General features: G+C 34.3%; 3 protein-coding genes and 1 non-coding gene across 4 annotated transcripts; all 4 read right to left on the bottom strand.

Moving 5' to 3' along the window:
* Nucleotides 1–1,560: 1,560 nt before the first annotated feature.
* On the bottom strand, nucleotides 1,561–5,174 carry LOC142506206 (kinase-interacting protein 1-like). The gene is made up of 2 exons (XM_075619384.1): nucleotides 4,778–5,174; nucleotides 1,561–4,217 (listed from the first exon to the last, which is right to left on the bottom strand). Exons 1-2 carry the CDS (start codon nucleotides 4,869–4,871, stop codon nucleotides 1,600–1,602), a joined length of 2,712 nt encoding a protein of 903 aa, XP_075475499.1. The 5' UTR covers nucleotides 4,872–5,174; the 3' UTR covers nucleotides 1,561–1,599.
* A 1,438-nt stretch (nucleotides 5,175–6,612) lies between these two features.
* On the bottom strand, nucleotides 6,613–9,509 carry LOC142505228 (uncharacterized). The gene is made up of 2 exons (XM_075618117.1): nucleotides 8,163–9,509; nucleotides 6,613–7,225 (listed from the first exon to the last, which is right to left on the bottom strand). The coding sequence occupies exons 1-2, from the start codon at nucleotides 8,665–8,667 to the stop codon at nucleotides 7,170–7,172; spliced, it is 561 nt and encodes a 186-aa protein (XP_075474232.1). The 5' UTR covers nucleotides 8,668–9,509; the 3' UTR covers nucleotides 6,613–7,169.
* A 5,462-nt stretch (nucleotides 9,510–14,971) lies between these two features.
* LOC142505832 (uncharacterized) lies at nucleotides 14,972–17,723 on the bottom strand. Its single transcript, XM_075618950.1, has 5 exons — nucleotides 17,490–17,723; nucleotides 16,763–17,097; nucleotides 15,460–15,564; nucleotides 15,294–15,365; nucleotides 14,972–15,200 (listed from the first exon to the last, which is right to left on the bottom strand). The coding sequence occupies exons 1-5, from the start codon at nucleotides 17,629–17,631 to the stop codon at nucleotides 15,141–15,143; spliced, it is 714 nt and encodes a 237-aa protein (XP_075475065.1). The 5' UTR covers nucleotides 17,632–17,723; the 3' UTR covers nucleotides 14,972–15,140.
* Nucleotides 16,119–16,211, bottom strand: LOC142513047 (small nucleolar RNA snoR128). The gene has a single exon (XR_012809014.1). It is a non-coding gene; the product is annotated as a small nucleolar RNA snoR128 (small nucleolar RNA).
* Nucleotides 17,724–17,857: the final 134 nt, after the last annotated feature.

The raw sequence follows: 17,857 nt of genomic DNA on the forward strand, positions 1-17,857 counted from the left end.
TTTAGAGAAGAAGAGAAAGTTGGAGTGATTGAATGTGTTTGTGAGATGATATTTGTAGGGCAAAAACTAGCCGTTTTGTTACCGTTTATGACCGTTGGTGTACAAAAAATAAATGTATGTATTTGTATAATTTTATGGTAATAATATGGTGAATATAATATTAATCATGTTTAAATAATTATGTATATCACATTATTATAACGAGGTGTCGTAAGTTATTTTGTTTAAAAATCTTATAGGCTTTTATACTTGTCGTATCCCTTACCGGGAGTGTGGGATGTCGTCTTAACATCCTCCCAGGATTTATAACAAGTTTTTGAAAAATTTATTTTTATTATTTCTAATAATAACATTATATTGTATATTAAATAAATACACAATAAATAAATAACAGTAAAATAAATATAATTATTTTTGTTACCTTTTTCTTCTGTTTGGAGCTTGGAAAAGTATGTAGGACTTTTAGAGCTTCGTGCTGATAACGTGTTGTGAAAAAGTAAAAATTTATGGTAAAAAGTAAAAATCTCAAACTCTCAAAATTTACCAAACTACACACTTTATAATATTTTTCTCTCTACTCAATTGTGATTTTCTTCACAAATGAGAGATCTATTTATAGGAAATCTTTACAAATAATCCAAAAATAAAATACATCATTACCTACATCATCACACACTAATTTTCAATATTTACAACTCTTATTTTCAACATTCAAATATTCAACATTCAAATATTCAATACTCACATTTTAAATATATTTTTCAACAAAAATGAGTGAAGTGAAAATTAGAGAGAGGTGTAATTTTGATTTCAATCAATCAGATATAACTCAAATTCCATTTTTTAAATTATTATCAGATCATCGTTATAATTCACATGCATGCCACGATTGATATTTGGTCAATATTATCAACTGTCATCATCCCATTAATTTATGTTTTGACCTTTGACTGGGATTTCACGTGCGTGGCATCTTTTTGACTCGATAATCACGGAGACGCGCACGTGCGCTTTCTGTCTCAATCTGAGCATAATAATATTCTTCCAGCCGGTATTTGTGTTTATGCTAAAAATATTTGGTGTTGAAGAATTTGGAAGTTATAATAATAATAATAAAAAAAAAGAGATGATACTGACGAAGAATTTAGGAGAAAATCGGAGTGATTTAGTTGACAGTACTACTCTACTGTTTGAGGCCTCCGTTGGCCCATACTTAAGCTTACTAAAGGATTTGATTTATATTGGAGTGACTATATTTTTTTCAAGTCTCAATTCTAAATTATCCATATTTTATGAATAATAAAATAAAATGAAAAACCCACCCAAATTCCGTCTCTTCTAGTATCGGGCATATTCCTGATTCATTCAAAAGTTAAAATCATCATAGTGATCAGAGTGTATTAATCAACCAGATATGATTGCTTCCTCTAACAGTTTAAAGAGAAACAGGCTCAAGATTCCGTCCGTGGTCTGGCCTACTTTGAAATTTAGGAACGTAAAAATGTAATAACAAATCAACAACAATATCTGAATTGTACAAGTACCAACTTGTTAAAAGAATCGAACAACAATCGAAAGATCCAAGTGTTCCAAAGATCTTTATGTATGTGTACTACCTCTCATGAGAGGGAATCTTCTATTTGGATGCATACAAGCTAAAATAGAATGCTTCTGCTTCTTCGGTTTCGTTCCAAAAATAAATGATCGTAAAGGGATTCGTGACCTGCTCATGGCCTGCTTCAGTTGCTGTTGATCACTGCAGATCCCGAACTCTTCATTCAACTTTCTTAGCCATTTTTCGATATCAAGTTGCAGCGTGCTAACATGATCAAGACCAGCTTGTAGTTCATCCCTAACCTTAATATTCTCTTGTTTCATGTTCAAGATTTCTCCTTGGAATTTTGCAGCTTGATGGCTGCTAAACCCGATTTCTTCTCCTTCAACACCTTCTTTCAGACCTTTCGTAATCTCCTCTTGAATGCTGCATAATGATGCAAATCTTCGTTTCTGTTCATCTTTTAAAGACGCGCTTTGTTCCAACCAAACAGTTAGCTCGGTTTGAATTTCCCTTAGGTGCTTGTAGATTGGCCGCACTTCTGATTTTTGCTCCGTTGTAACACTTCCCACTTGCATTTTCTTCTCTTGAAGTTTCAGTATTTCATCCTGCAGATCTTGAACTTCGGTTTTGAATTTCTGAATCTGATGAAAAGCAGTGCTGAATCTTAACCAGAAATCCAAATTCTCGTCCAGTATTGCATCGATGTCCGTACGAAGCTTTTCTTCGACTGCTGAGATCGGTGAAGTTCTATCGATAAAAACTAATTTGATGTCGCCTTCCTTGTTTATGAACGGATTTTCTTCGAGGTCATCACCTCCAGCCTCAGGTTTAACGCCACGTTCGTCTGGAACAGAATCTACCTTGTTTTCTGGAAGAAGGTTTAGTTTTTGGCGTAGACGCTGAATTTCTTCGTCTCTTTTTGCTATAGCATCCTTCAGCTCTCTCATTTTCACTATGATATCAAATTGGCTATCCCTCTCTTGCTTCTCCATGTCACCGAGCTTCTTCTTGACATCCTTATAATTTCTTAAAATCGTGGTATACTCTTTCAGCAGAATTTTCTCTCTGTCCTCCATTCCTGTCAAGAGCATCTGCTGCCAGTTTAGCTCTTCGTCTTTCTCCATATTTTCTTTTGCTTGAGCATTTATAAGATCATCTGAATGATCCACCAGGATTTGTATCTTCTGTTTCTGATCCAAGAATGTGACGGTTTTTTTGGTTGAACATTTACCTGATGACTTTGTGCCTTCAACCGTCGTATCTATTTCTTTTACGTCCACGGAGTCTTCTGTTTTCGAATTACTCAAGAATTTTTCACCGCCACCTGGGCTTGGCAAAGCTGGCTCATCTTGAACTGAACTTGTCTCCTCTTGCTCTTCGTCTGGCTTGATACTACTTAATTTCTCAGACAGGTCATCAAGACTATTACGGGCTTCGGCGAAATTTGTTTGTAGATTTCTGTTTTGGTTTTCCAAATTCTTGTTCAGATCCTGAACCTTCCGCAACTTTTCCTCAATTTCTTTCAACCTGGTGGTTAAAATGTGCGTGCTATTAATCAGGGTCGCCTTCTCATCTTCCAATCTCTGAATCTGTGAATGGAGATCGTCCGCTTCTGTTCTTAAGGTGCTGATAAGGACCGTTTGAGACGACACCACAGTTTCCAGGCCGATCACCTTGTTCACAAGTTTGTCAACCTTCTCTGCCATTTCTGTCACCGTAAGAGATTCCAATTCTTCTTGAATTTTTACAAATGATGCCTCGACACCCTCCATCTCTTGAATCACTTCAACCACATCTATAGTCGAGCTTTGTGATTCATCCTCAAAGTTTGATATTTTATCATTGTCATTCATCTTTTCCTCATTAGTTCCATCATTCAGAAATTCTTTTTTAAGGGACTCGAGTCTCTCGTGAGCAGTTTCGATCTTTAGCGACTCTTCTCTCGCCTCAATGGCAGACCTTTCTTGTTTATTCTGCAACTGAATCAATGTTTCTTGACACGATTTAAGGGCTGCCTCAGCCATCAACGTCCTAGCTTCATCATCCTCAATAACCGTATCCACATTAAATTCATCCTGCAACCTGCAAATTTTTTGTTGCATTTCCATTATCTGGTTTTCAGTCCCCCAATACTTCGAAAGCCCACTTTCGTATGAACTCCTAGCAAACTCTTTAACAGTTTGTAATGCTAGAATATCTTTCTGAAGCTTATCAATCTCTTCAACAGCTTCTTCCTTGGTTAAACCAGATTTTTGAACAACTTTATTAGTTTTTGATAATTTCTTGGCTTGCAATTGCTTCGAAGTTGTGGTTATCAGGCCTTTTAGATCTTTAATGGGCGCCTTTGGAGCATTTGGAGCATTTCCTATATCTGGTATTTGGGAATTCTTGGTCATTTTTGCCGAGACTGATTCATCATCTTCATCCATTGCAAACTGAACCTGTTCTGGGAAAACAGTGGCAATTGTATGGTTGGCATTTTGAAGTTCTTTGGATAAGAGGTCGTAACGATCAGCCAATGCTCGGAAAGCCTTGTAAGCTTCTTCTACGGATGTTATAAGCTCTGGCCTCCTCTTGTAGTACATCTCAGCTCTCTTGGCAAAGGAATCTCCATCTTCTTCTATGAGCTTTAGCATATTTTGCACCTTTTCTTCCATATCTACAATGTGATATAGAACATTTGAAAGCATGCAAAAAATATCTAAAGCATGTAACTGAGACGGAACCAGCAGAAATCACAACCTCGAATGAAAGAAGTCAAAATTTTGTTCATTTTACCGCTTCCTTGAGAAAAATTTGTTAAGCTTGCATTTGAAATCATCAATTTGGATATATTATTTTGATAGAAGACTAGTCTGGAAGGGGGAATAGATTTCTCAGAATTCATGATCATAGCTTGAAAATGGAGGATTTCAAAAGCATCGCAAAATCCTTCAAGAAAATTATAATCTAAGTCGAGGGGGGAAAGAAGATGTCCTATAAATTCAAGAAATGAGACACATCCGATCAAGACGATTCAATCGCACATTTTCTATGATCATATTATTGATACATAATAATATCACATTAAAAATGATAATAGAAACGAGAAGAGAATACGTCATGATGGATCAAATTTCATGCTTAATTTTTTTTTTTCCTGAAAATATAAGCTTAATGGCTAGACCATAAAAGAAAAAGCAAACATCGTGGATGGATAATGAGGGAAGAGAATTTTACCCTGAAGGCTTTGATCCAGCCATTTCGATTGCTTGGTCCGAATGTGACTAGCCCACCACCATGAATACGCGTTGTTCGCGGCTCTCTGCAACATCTTTCGATAATCTGATCCTTAATTCTTCCTCGTAAATCTTAAATTATCATCTTTCGCTCCTTCACAAGAGGGAATAGGAGGAGTTTTTGAGGAAAGCGGAGAAATTAAATTAAAGAACAAAATCTCAGATATTTTGGGACAAGAATGGTGAAAAGAGATCACGGAAATGTCATGGGATGCATGACCGGTGGAGAGATGGTTTCGCTGCATTAGCACTGATCGGCAGTCACAACATGAACGTGGCGTCCACTGCCCTTGAACAGCTTGGGTGGCATTCTGAGCTACAAAGGAAAACTGTCGCCTTTTTATCCTTCCTTCCACACCAAATTTGTACTATTAATTATATCCAATCGGGTTCGGTTTTTGGATTAATATTTTCCCAAGAGAGTACAATCCTATATAAACTTTACATGACAAAGTGATCATATAGTTTTGTATTTATAGAACAATAACAAACACAAGACCTAAATCAAGCTATAATTTTAATCAATCCGACCCGGACTCAGTTTTAGCAGGAGGGATAATATATATATATTTTTTCTGTCAGATCCTACCCATCAGTAAATCAAACTTTTAAAAAAATGTAGCCTCGTTGTGTTGATTGGGCTTGAAATCTTGCTTGTCTGGTCCATACCCATAATCAATAGTAAGAATTGTACGGGGTTCAATATCTTTTACATCATATCGAGAACATGATGGTTTGAAGCTCACACACCATTGGCGGTCAAATGCTTGTTTGATCAACTGTGGTCTACTACACTGTATTACATGATCAGAAATGTGAAAGAAAACCTGCTTTCGGTTATTAAAATGTAATTTTTACATGCAGCAATAAAACAAAAAACAAAAAAAAAAAACAAAAAACTCATATGTATCTTTACAATGGTGGGGTAGCTTCATTTCTCAGCAGCAGGAGGCTTCCTTCCCAAATGAAAAGTCTTGGGCTTTATTCCAGTACGAGGTAATCTTATTATCAGGGAATGGCCAACATAATAGTCGATTTGTAATGTTGAAAGTCGCAACAAACTTTAAACCACAATGTGAAATCACAAATTTCGATCCATCTCTGCGAGTGATATCAGTTTCTTCTGTATCAGATGGCCGAATATGACTTACCCCAAGCCCCATGTCATCGTGGAAGCAAGATGTGATGCCATATTCATAAGATACACAATTTGCTATATCCATAAATAAATCACGACTACAATATACTTTTGATACATTAGTTTATTCTTAATGTGCGAATGAATAAATAAAACTCAATTTTATGATTTAATTTGTTATCTAATTATACCAATTTTATACACACGCTTAAGTTCATGATCTGATTTATTTTGCTTAAAATTAACATAATATAATAAAATATAAAACTAAATTCTTATAAATTTGACCAAGAAACTAATTTATTTACTGAGTTTACATAAAACTATTTTATAAAGAGTTTAATTTATATATAATTATTTTTAAAGTATACCGTTTAAACTAATGATTTATATTAAAATTAAGTTGATCGATCTAAAACCAAGTTGATGGACATTATTTTTGCGAACAAAAAATCAAGCATTTTGTCATTTTGAATGTGTGACAAGTAGTATAGTAAACTTCAAAATAAGTAAAAATTACAATTGTTTGGATGTTTTATTTCTTCATAGGGGTTTCTAGTATTTTCTAGTACAATTACAGGAATTGAGATTAAATTAATTTGAGGAACAAAACTTATAATTTCATAAACAATGTCATATAATATTCAACAATAGTTGCTTCATTCTCAGACAAGTCGGATATGAAATTTAGAACTTTCTAGTGTAAAAGAGAGACTTCACCAAAATATTTACACCATAAAGATATCAGATATGAAATTTAGAACTTTACAAGCCCCTATTGGATCAAATCCCAGTTATCCATCCTGACTAGCGCAAACAGAAACAAGAAATGAGACAGGTATGGATAGCTTTGTTCCATCATTCGGCATCTTTACAAATATATTTACACCATAAAGTTTAAGGTGTTAGCACTTGGTACAAATTCACAATGGTTGTTTAATTACGATAACCAATCAGCAAGACATGGCAAAGTTTCAACCAGCCACAGTTGACATGAGAACCTATAGCCAAGATCCCGAAGAACATATTGAACCACCCAATCGTCTGAAAGTTGAAGAGACGAATCAAGTTTACCCCACGATGCATTTCTCCGCAATTTCAGCCTTAAAACCGTGTCCTGGTTAATTTCAACAAGAATAGAATGAATGACAAATGTGGTCGACGATCAAGTATATGGTCAAAAGCTATGGCGGCTTCAAAAATTCTGAAGAGATGAAAGCCACTGCTCCATGTACTTCTTGCCTTCTGAAACTGAAAATAAAAAATCGGTTTCAGATTATCAAAATGCAGGAAAAAAGTTAATAATATACGAAAAACAAATATGTCTTTTTCCCCAACACTATGGTGGCAAAGTACCAAACACGATACGCTATAAGAATAAATTAGATGCATATGGCTTCAAAACAAATAACATATAAGGCATAAACCAATGCACATAAATTAAATGGTTCCAAAAGAGTAAGAATAACAACATTTGAAACATTAAACAAGGAGCCACTTTAAACTAGTGTTAGACAAATTACAAGCTAGTTGTTCTTTTTAAGGGTTCTCCCATTTGTTGGCTATGAAAATGATGGCCAAAATCAGTCTTCAGTAGAGATTCAGAAGAACATGAGTTGAATCTCACTGGGAAGCCAGGCACACAAGGTTTGAAGGGAATAAAGCATGCAATCATGCAACTCATTCAACATTGTAATCCTAAAAACTAATTTAAAAAAGAGCAGGCAACAGACCATAAGACCAATTCCTCTGCTCTATGGCTAGCTAATTGTATTCTAACAAGTTTTTTGTTTGGGGCTAACATGGTCAGTAATCTGCACAAAACCATGGTTTTCTTATAAAAACAAAAATGCAAATCCTAGTTAGATGGCAGGGAAAAAACTAAATCACTTAACCTTTGATTCTGTACTTTCTCAAAGTAATTATAGAGTATTCGATAAATCCAAAGGTACCCAACAACGATCAACACATTGTACAGAAGATGAAATAAGCAGGGGTATTTAGTTACTTCGGCACGGCAAGCATACAAATGTTTTATTTCCCAAATCCAAACAAAATAAAACCCAAATTGTAAATAGCAAAGGAAAGACAAATCAGAAGAAGCAAAACAGGGAAAAAAAATTCGAATAAGAGATACATGAAAGCAGCCAAAGATATCCAATTTCTTCATATAATCCCAAGCTCTTACCAGCAGAATAACCATTTGGAACGTTCTTAATGGCACTCAAGAATGGAACACTAGGCTCCTCGCTATTCTCCTCTAAAGTCTTGCAATCATGCCTATAGCAAGGAACTAACACAGCAAAGCTATCATCAGCCTCTTCATCACTCTGGAAACCAGGAGCGTGTGGCTCTAGCCACCCAATCGACCAATCCGAATCATCCATCTCCGATCCCGATAAACCAACCCCATCAGACGGCACCAACACCACATCATATTCTTTATCAATGCTCCTGCTCCTCTCCTCCCTACTCTTCCATTTCTTCTTCATTTTCCTACAGGAACTCGAAGACGGCATTCTTTTATCAACCCCCTTCACAGAGTTAAACTTCAAGCTTTCTGGTTCTCCTCTCAATCCTAAACCCCAGTCACTTAACGAATTTAATGAACTAGCAAGTGACCCATTCGATACTTGCTCTTTTTCTTTACCACCCAACCATAGCCACGACAATCTAGTGAAAGAAACAGCCATATCTTGTACTCTTTTGCTCAAAGAACACAAGAAAAATGATATTACGTGTATATACAAGTAGAATCAATGAAATAGCAAGCTGAAAGGAATCGGAAACTTTGAAGCTTCATACAAAAGAACAGAAGATAGAACTTTCAACCAATCAGATCTAAGCTCCAATATATGCATCGAACAACAATAAAATATCTAGAGCAAGAAATAGCCACAAGTCTTTGGTATGAATACCAGTTTCAAATGATCGGGAACTAGTCCTTTTCAAATGCCCGAGTTACAAAATTTTGAAGAGTTGAAAAAGAATTTTCAGCAGTGATTAAATGTAATAATCATGTCGACAGGCATAACATCATTACCATATTTACATATAAAGATCAAACTCAAATGAGGTAACATATCCAAAGATAGCCTCGATTGGAACACAGCGGACTTCGTCAACAGTTCAAAGAGTCATCCAACACCAAATAATCAAGGAAATCAAAATTCCAGAGGAAAAAGCAAGGAAATTATTGAAGATGATGGTACTGAAAGACCCTTTTGTCCACCCATAAAGGCCTCAGCTTTATAAAATTTTGAATTAAAATCAAACGCTGTGATCACCGGGGAAGCGGACATAATATCCAAGATTGAACAAAATCAAACAGTAATATCACCGGAAACCCAACTTCCAGAGGAAAATTGGGATGCAAGTTAAAAGAGAGAAGCAGAAATTAAATTTGAAGCTATCTTTCAATGAAATCCATTTTTTGACGACCCCTTCTCCGATTTTCTCTCCGTTATCCTTCCCCAAAGTTATCAGAAACAAGAAATCAAAGGAAAGTCGTGTGGGGTGCGGCCATCATACACAAGCGATTGTTTTTGTCTTATTTAAATTTAAATAATAAATGTGAATATGTCCATATTTTTTTAAAAAGACTATTAGCAAACATAATTAAGGGATTTTTGGAGTTACTTTCGCTGTATTTGTTCTCTGATATTTGCACCCTGTGTGTTAAATTTAAATAATAAATGTGAATATGTCCATATTTTTTAAGAGTAGGTTTCTTGTGAGACGGTCTCACGAATATTTATCTGTGAGACGGGTCAACCCTATCGATATTCACAATAAAAAGTAATACTCTTAGCATAAAAAGTAATATTTTTTGATTTATGACCCAAATAAAAGATCCGTCTCATAAATACGACCCGTGAAACCGTCTCACAAAATTTTTTATCTTTTTTAAAAAATACTATCAGCAAACAAAAGTAAGGGACTTTTGGAGTTACATTAGCTGTATTTGCTCTCTGATATTTGCACCCTTTGTGTTAATTATTATTATTATTAATAAATAAATGTCTGATAGATTTACCATTATGTATATACAAGGACATAAAAATAATTCACAATTTATAATTAAAAAAATTGTGAGAAAACCTTCCCATCCCATCCCATCCCAATTCACGTCTGTCGTCTGCGATTCTGGCAAAAATATGCTTTCTTGCATGATTCATTCATGTAAACATTTTTATGAGTCGGTGTATAAAATTTATGGTGTAGACGTAAGTGGATACAACATGTTTCGACTCATGGATGATTCATATTCTATCGCAAAGGGTCAAGGCTAAGGGAAAGTAGGAGAGATTCCTATTTTGGAAGGTTTTGTTCCGGGTAGCGAATAAACCATTATTATAAACAATGATGAGGATATGCGATCTTGATTTGATATGTGTACCATAGAACAGTTCATATCAGATTGAGTTTATTGCAGGCAAATAGTATAATGGGGGTGATCATAATGAAGAGTCTCATATGAGTGATAACTCTAGCTTGTAAGGAGTGTGACTGGAATGATGAAGAAAGGAATAGTGGGGAGCCAGATGGCTTTACAGCATTTTTCTATCAGAAGATGTGGTCTATTGTGGGTGAACATGTGATTACAGCAGCGCTATCTATTCTGAACGATCAGGGTGACCCTTCAGAATGGAATAAAACGTTAATCACTCTTATCCCTAAAAATCAGATTCCGGAATCACTGAAAGACTTCAGGCCTATCAGTTTGTGCAACACATGTTACAAGATAGTGGTGCGAGCGATTACTAACAGACTCCGGCCCATACTCACCCAAATTATTGATCAATATCAAAGTGCGTTCATCCCAGGTAGACTGATCTTTGACAATGTGATTGTGGGATTTGAATGTATGCATTGGATTCGAAACCACCGTAAGGCCAAATCTGGTTTTGCAGCCTTAAAATTAGAAATGAGCAAGGCCTATGATCGGATAGAATGGAGTTTTTTGGAAGCAATGTTGCTGAAATTGGGTTTTGCGGCATCTTGGGTGAGACTGATTTTGAAATGCGTCTCAACAGTTTCTTATTCTTTCTGCATTAATCAGTCCATTTTTGTTGTCACTCGTCCTTCCCGGGGCTTAAGACAGGGAGATCCTCTTTCTCCTTATCTATTTGTTATTTGTGCTCAACTAAAATCATTTCAAATGCAGTGGATCAGAAGCTAATTCGGGGTGTTAACGTGGCACAATTGTGTCCTGTTATTTCACATATATTTTTCGTCGATGACTGCCTTATTTTCTTTCGGGCTTCCAAGACGGACTATTTACAAGTTCAGAATTGTCTCAAGATGTATGAAAAGGCATTCGAACAGATGGTCAATTTCGAAAAATCAGCCTTACTTTTAGTCCGAGCACCACAATTCAGCCCATTGATAGTATTAGACGGATTTTCACAATTCCAGTGGTTAAGGGTCATGATCTTTATTTAGGATTGCCCATCTTCTCCTTAAGAAAGAAAAGATCCAATTTGATTAATTGGGTGAACGAGTCCTTAAAAAATCTCAAAGTTGGAATTCTAAAATTTTCTCCATGGGTGGTCGTGAAGTCCTTATCAAAGCAGTGTTACAAGCCATCCCAACCTACGCAATGTCTTGTTTCAAACTTTCGATTACTCTATGCCGCAATATTGAACAAGTTTTTGCTAGATTTTGGTGGAATGCTCATGGTGATCAATAAGGAATGCATTGGACCAAATGGAAAAATATTTGTCAGCCTAAAGGGGTCGGAGGTATGGACCTTCAAAAACTTAAGTGCTTTCAACAAAGCGCTTCTAGCAAAACAAGTGTGGAGAATTATCCAATATTCAAATTCTTCGCTGGCGCGAGTGCTTAAAATTCGAGTGCTTAAAAGTCGATATTTTAGAAGTAAAGACATCATGCTGACAGATTTAGGTTCAAGACCGTCTTTTGCTTGGCGTTCTTTGATTTGGGGCAGGGATCTTCTTGAAAAGGGTTGTGCTGGAGAGTTGGCAATGAAAATTCAATATTGGCACATCAAGATCATTGGCTCCCGACTTTGCCTGCAGGTTGGTGCAGACACTACTCGATTATGTATGCCAGTTTTACAGTGGCACAGTTTAAAAGTATGGATAATTGAAAAGTTTTCCAATCCAATTTTGAAAAGACGCAAATGTCCTCCTTATTAATAAAAATCCAAAAACTCAATAAGGATATATATGTAAAATCCTAACAAATGCTAATGAATTATTACTACAATTATATTGATTACAATAATTTATATAATTTTAAGAATAAAATGTAACTCCTAATTAAATTTCTCAAATAATTCATCTTTATACTACCTTTAAATGTTTTATCTTTTTAATTTTCTCTCTACATCATATTATATAATAATACGAAGTTTAATACTAACAAATTTTTTGGTTTTTTAACTAAGAATTGAAATTAAGGAGTTTAATAAATTATTTAGGAGAATTTTTATCAACAATTACGAGTGTTAATATATTAATAATATCATAAAATATGAATATCTTATAAGAATTCAAATAAGTTAACCTGCAATAAGAAATTTAAAGATTTTAGTAACACTTTTTTAAAAAATATATGTATCAAACAAATTTATACATACAATAAACAAAATTTGGTAGTATTTAAAATATCTGCTAAAAATGTTTAAGATTTAGGTAATAAGGTTCAAAAGATAGACTCGACCATGGTTTTCAAAAATACTGAAACCAAAATCAGAACTAAATTTTTTCTTGACTTCAGTTCCAAAATCTGCTCTCATAATATATAAATTTAAGGCATAACTGTTAAAAAATTAATTTAACCATTTACATATTGTATAATTATTTTATTTAATATTTAAAAATGGATAATAATAGCGATTTTTTTTAAAAAAAATGATATGTTAGACAAATTTATAAATGCAATACAAAAAATTTGGTTGTATGCGATCTATTGATTTATAAATTTTTGATTTATATATATGTTTTTTTAATTATTTATGAAATTTTAAGAAAATAAAAAAAATCTACAATCAAGTCGTTGACATAAAGATTGCATATAATTTGATTATGATATAACTCTAAAACTTAAAAACGAATTATTTCAAATATTCAATACTACGACCTATTTGATATTAGAAAATCGATCATAAAAAACAAATAGTTTGAAATGTCCAATATACATACATATGTAAGTACTAAACACATACAAATACATATATATATATGTGTGTGTGTAACAATGCTGATATAAAATAAATTATCTATGATATAAAATTTTAAAAACAAATAGTAAAAAGTTATGCAGAATGTTAAATATTTTTAAATTAAATATTTTGAGTTATATTTTACTATCAATATTATTATTTTATTAGTTTTGATATTGTTTTGATGAGACACGAAAGTTATTTTCTAAAAGAAAAAATAATATATGACATAATTCTTATAATAAATAAAAATTATAATGATCATTGATTAACATATATTTTTTAAAAATGTGTGTCAGTTCATTTGTTTGATATATTATGCTAATTATAATTTATTATATGACATAAATTAATATTTTGAATTTTAATTTGACAAAAAATTCGAACATAAATTATATAAGTTCTTAGTTAATTTATTCGTCTAATATAACAAGAGATCAAGCTGATCAAATAAATAACAAAATGAATTCAAATTATTTTTTTAGAAAATCAAAATTTTTATTTTTTATCATCTATATCTATACTATATCTATACTATATTATTAAGTGTGAGGACATGATAATAACTACCTAGAGAGGACACCATCTTTTTCTTTCAATTTTACCTTTATATGATACTAATATTACACTTTTGTTTTTTGTTTTTTTTTCCAATTTCAACACACACTTTTATTTTTATTTTTTTTATTTCAACAATTCAAATATCAATTTAGTCCCTCTATAATTTGTCAAATTTCACTTTAGTCCATCGATAATGATAAAAAAGATTGTACACACGCATAGCGTGTGCAGAATAACTAGTGTAAATGATATTTACGTGTATCGCACGTGCTTCATGCTAGTTAACTTAAAAATACATAACATGAATTCAAATAATACAATTTTTATTGTCCCAAAAAAAAAAAAAAACAGATGTATAAAATTATATCCATTGACATGAGTGTGGGCGGTGAGGAGGGTGTGGTGCCTTCTTCTACTACTGCATGTTTATCTCTACCTCTCCCGGGCCGTACACGATCTCAGCAGCGACGGTATTACCGACAGAAGGCGGCTCAATCGAGTTTGCCTTACGGGCGACCTCCTGATCCAGGATGATTTAGTTTTTCGTGTTTTTGGGAGATATGTGATGGGCGTTCACTGCAGGGTTCTCCTTGCCCATCGTTGTGATTATTTTGCTTTTGCTGACATATTCCAGGGTGCCCTGTTGGACTTGATGTGTTTTTTGGTGTTGATTTCTGGGCTCTCTGTTGTAGTGTGTTTGTCTTTTGTTATGATGTGATGATTGTATAGCCTTTGCGGATGTCTTGGTCTAGCCCCCATCCGTTATGTTTTATTTGTGCTGATATTTTGTTGTGTATACAGGTAGGGGTCTGCCTAACCCCCCGCTTCCGACGGTGTTTTTTTTTTTTTTTTTAAAAAAAAAACTATATCCATTGACATTAATTATTGATGAACATTGAATATTTAAAAAAAAAACTATATCCATTGACATTAATTATTGATGAACATTGAATAAGTGAATGTGGAGATCAGACTTGTAATTCAGCAAGTCTCACCTACCGTAATTTTTTTGTAAAAAAAAAAAAAATTAACTTGATGTGGTTATTAATAAATTGGAAAATTTGTTTCATGTACATACTTATTAAAACAACTGAAAGTGTGGGGGGAAAAGTGTGAAAATTTCTGAAATTAAACTATCTGTGCATCTATTGAGATTTCTACAACGACCGCAAATGCGAAAATACCCCGATTAAACCTTCTCTCGAATAATATATATATATATATATATTCTCAAACATCAAAAGAAATAAAAACGGATCTCGTTCCTCAAAAAACTAAAGAAAAGGAAAATAATACTCATCTACAACTTCCTTTTTACACGATATAATATTTAACAAGACTTACATTTGAAAAAAGGTGATAGATACATAAACTAAAATTTGCAACGCCTAACCAGGTTCGAATAAAAACATACACTTAACCGATAACCTCCTCCTTGAGCTGCTTAACTCTAGCAACAAATTCCTCCCTATTTTGCTGAAAAATAGAGTATCAATAGTCAGTGGAAGAGAAAAGGATCTAAATGGACAGAGGGAACATGGATTGAACAATATCTTGTTGAATCCTAACCTCGAAAATGAGATATCGGGTGGTGAACCAAATCGTGTAGCCCAGACCCACAAGTTCCAACACTTTTGGGAGCTGAAATTTAAACCATCTTACAAGTTAGTAAAAAGGTATAGTCCAAGTGTAATCACGGAAGGATAAAGCATGGACAAAATCCATGCGCACTCACCAAGGGAATAGAATCGATGGCACCTATGACAGCAACTGATATCCTAAGGGCAATTAAGCCGCCAACGCCAAATGCAATGATTGAATATTTATCTTCATAGTCGAACTGATGGGAAAAAAACAAATATCAGATATAGAAAACAAATCAATCAGAAATGGTTACCTTTGCAGAGACAAAAAATAAACCATATATTAATGCCAACACCCCTAAATGGGTTCGATCCCACGGTAAAGCAAAACCCCCCATTCTAATTGTACTAAAAATAAATAAACCATCTGTATTACTCCTTTGCTATTTTTAAAGGACGCATATTCACTGTGGCAACCCTGGGATTTTCATGTACAGTAAGGGTACACGTAAGTGCCTTTTGGAGGAGCCGAAACTCACAATTTCTGAAGACTACAAAAAAGACTTGTGGTATTTCAACAATTGCAAATTATAAGTGATATCAAAATTCAGACATCTTTCAGTCGGTAAGATACACTCAAGTTCCAAGTATTGAGTGAAAGCATATTAGAGAACCGCCAAATCTAAAAAGAAATTATATAAAGAAAAAATGCAATATTCAGAGCATAAAAATAATAGATGAGGGCTATACTGGGAAGTTATTCGAATCAGTGAAAGAATATTGAAACAACAAAATAAGTACAGCATAAAGGTTGCTCAGGTAACCGCTCAGAGTCGACATCATAGTCGATGTTTCATTAAGCGTTCAAAAGCTTGCATCATATTGAAAATACTCCTCACAGCAACCCAGTTCATATTATCAACCAGCCACTTTCCAGTGAGAAAATGTTAAAAAGCAAAACAGGTAGAATAGGAAGGTACATGCAAGTGTGTTGGAGTGGGCACGCCAACAGCAACTTGCGTTGTACACTGAAAATTTGAAACAATATGATTTCAAAACACAGCCAAAGAACAAGGAATAAAATAGAGTGCGGTCTTCAAGCTAGGAGACAACTACTAGACTCAATAATGATGGGAGATTTGGAAAAATTCGCTCTTGTGAAATGAAAATTACGATTAAAATGTCAGTTTTTCTCTTATGCCTTCTCTTTTTGTGGAATTTAGAGGACTATACAGGAAAAAGAATGAAAAATGCCATAGACAACAATCAAACTGAACAGACAAGTAGAAGTTTCAGCCCAGGAAAGAGTGTGTGAATGGTTAAAACAACGAAACGTTTGAGATATAAGAATGCAGAAACAACGACACGCTGACCAAAAGAACAAATAGTATGGAAAGCATAACCATTAGGACATACTATACACATGGACAACAAAATAAAAAACATGCGAAAAACCTTTATATTAAGGTCCTCCAAGAACTTAAGTAGTTGCAATGAATCATCTTCTTGGGGTACCACATCAGGCTGATTAATGTAATCTTCCTTCTTTTCAACAGGTAGAGACTCAACCACTTCGACTGTAATCACACTGTCAGATTCTGGCTCATCTTTGATATCAAAGGTTGCTTCAGTCACGGCTGTCACAGGCACGGTTTCCTCGGAAGCAGATGCCTCAGACAATGTATCCTCAGGCGAGGTTGTCACAGTTGTCGTATCATCGGGCGAGGCTGCCTCATAAGTGGTTGCCTCAGTCGTGGAGCTGAGACATGACATAATTGTGTATCGTTGCCCTGTTCAAATGATTACAGGAAATAAGTATCTTCATTGTCGAAGTTGACGAAAATGCATCACACCACCAGCAATAGAAAAAATCATCATAAGAAAAGATCATTTAAATTAAATACAGAGAGATAAGTCCGAATCCCGTCACTCACTTAAAGTTACTATAAGCACGTTTCAAGCAAACAAAATATTTAAAAACATCAACAGCATAAATATTGTTCCCGAATCATCATTTCTCATCAGCGTCCAAAATAAAGTCTTATAACATCTCAACAACTAAGCAAAGATTCGAAGATCTACAGCGAAAACTACAAAAAAAAAAAATAGCAGGCCAGCCAAATTTTTTTCTAATATCCGGCATATAAGTGGAAAAAGAAACCTAATTGAGACTAAACATTACCAGAAGTAGAGCGGGTTTGCTTCAGATGGCCAGGAAAAGGAGCTCTGCATTGGATTAGGCATCCAAAATGGTTAGGAACAATGTGGGGAGGCGGCTTGTGAAAAAGGAGATTGGATATGCCTCGAGCTGTGCACAGCTCCATGTTTTTTGAATGGACGGTATTATAGGAAAGGGATGATCAATGCTAGGGTTTTTATTTGGGGAGAGAGGAGATCAGATTGGGTTTCGATGCTGTGTTTGGTTTAACAAGGTAACACGTGGAAAAACAAATCGATTTTTATTCGACCAAACCAAAAGCCAGCGGGGTCGATCTAATAGCTTTGATTTTTTCGAGCTAATTTTTTTTTTTTTTTTTTTACGGGGATAAC

Source organism: Primulina tabacum, chromosome 10 (assembly GCF_025594145.1).
Source record: "Primulina tabacum isolate GXHZ01 chromosome 10, ASM2559414v2, whole genome shotgun sequence".
Classification (NCBI taxonomy): domain Eukaryota; kingdom Viridiplantae; phylum Streptophyta; class Magnoliopsida; order Lamiales; family Gesneriaceae; genus Primulina; species Primulina tabacum.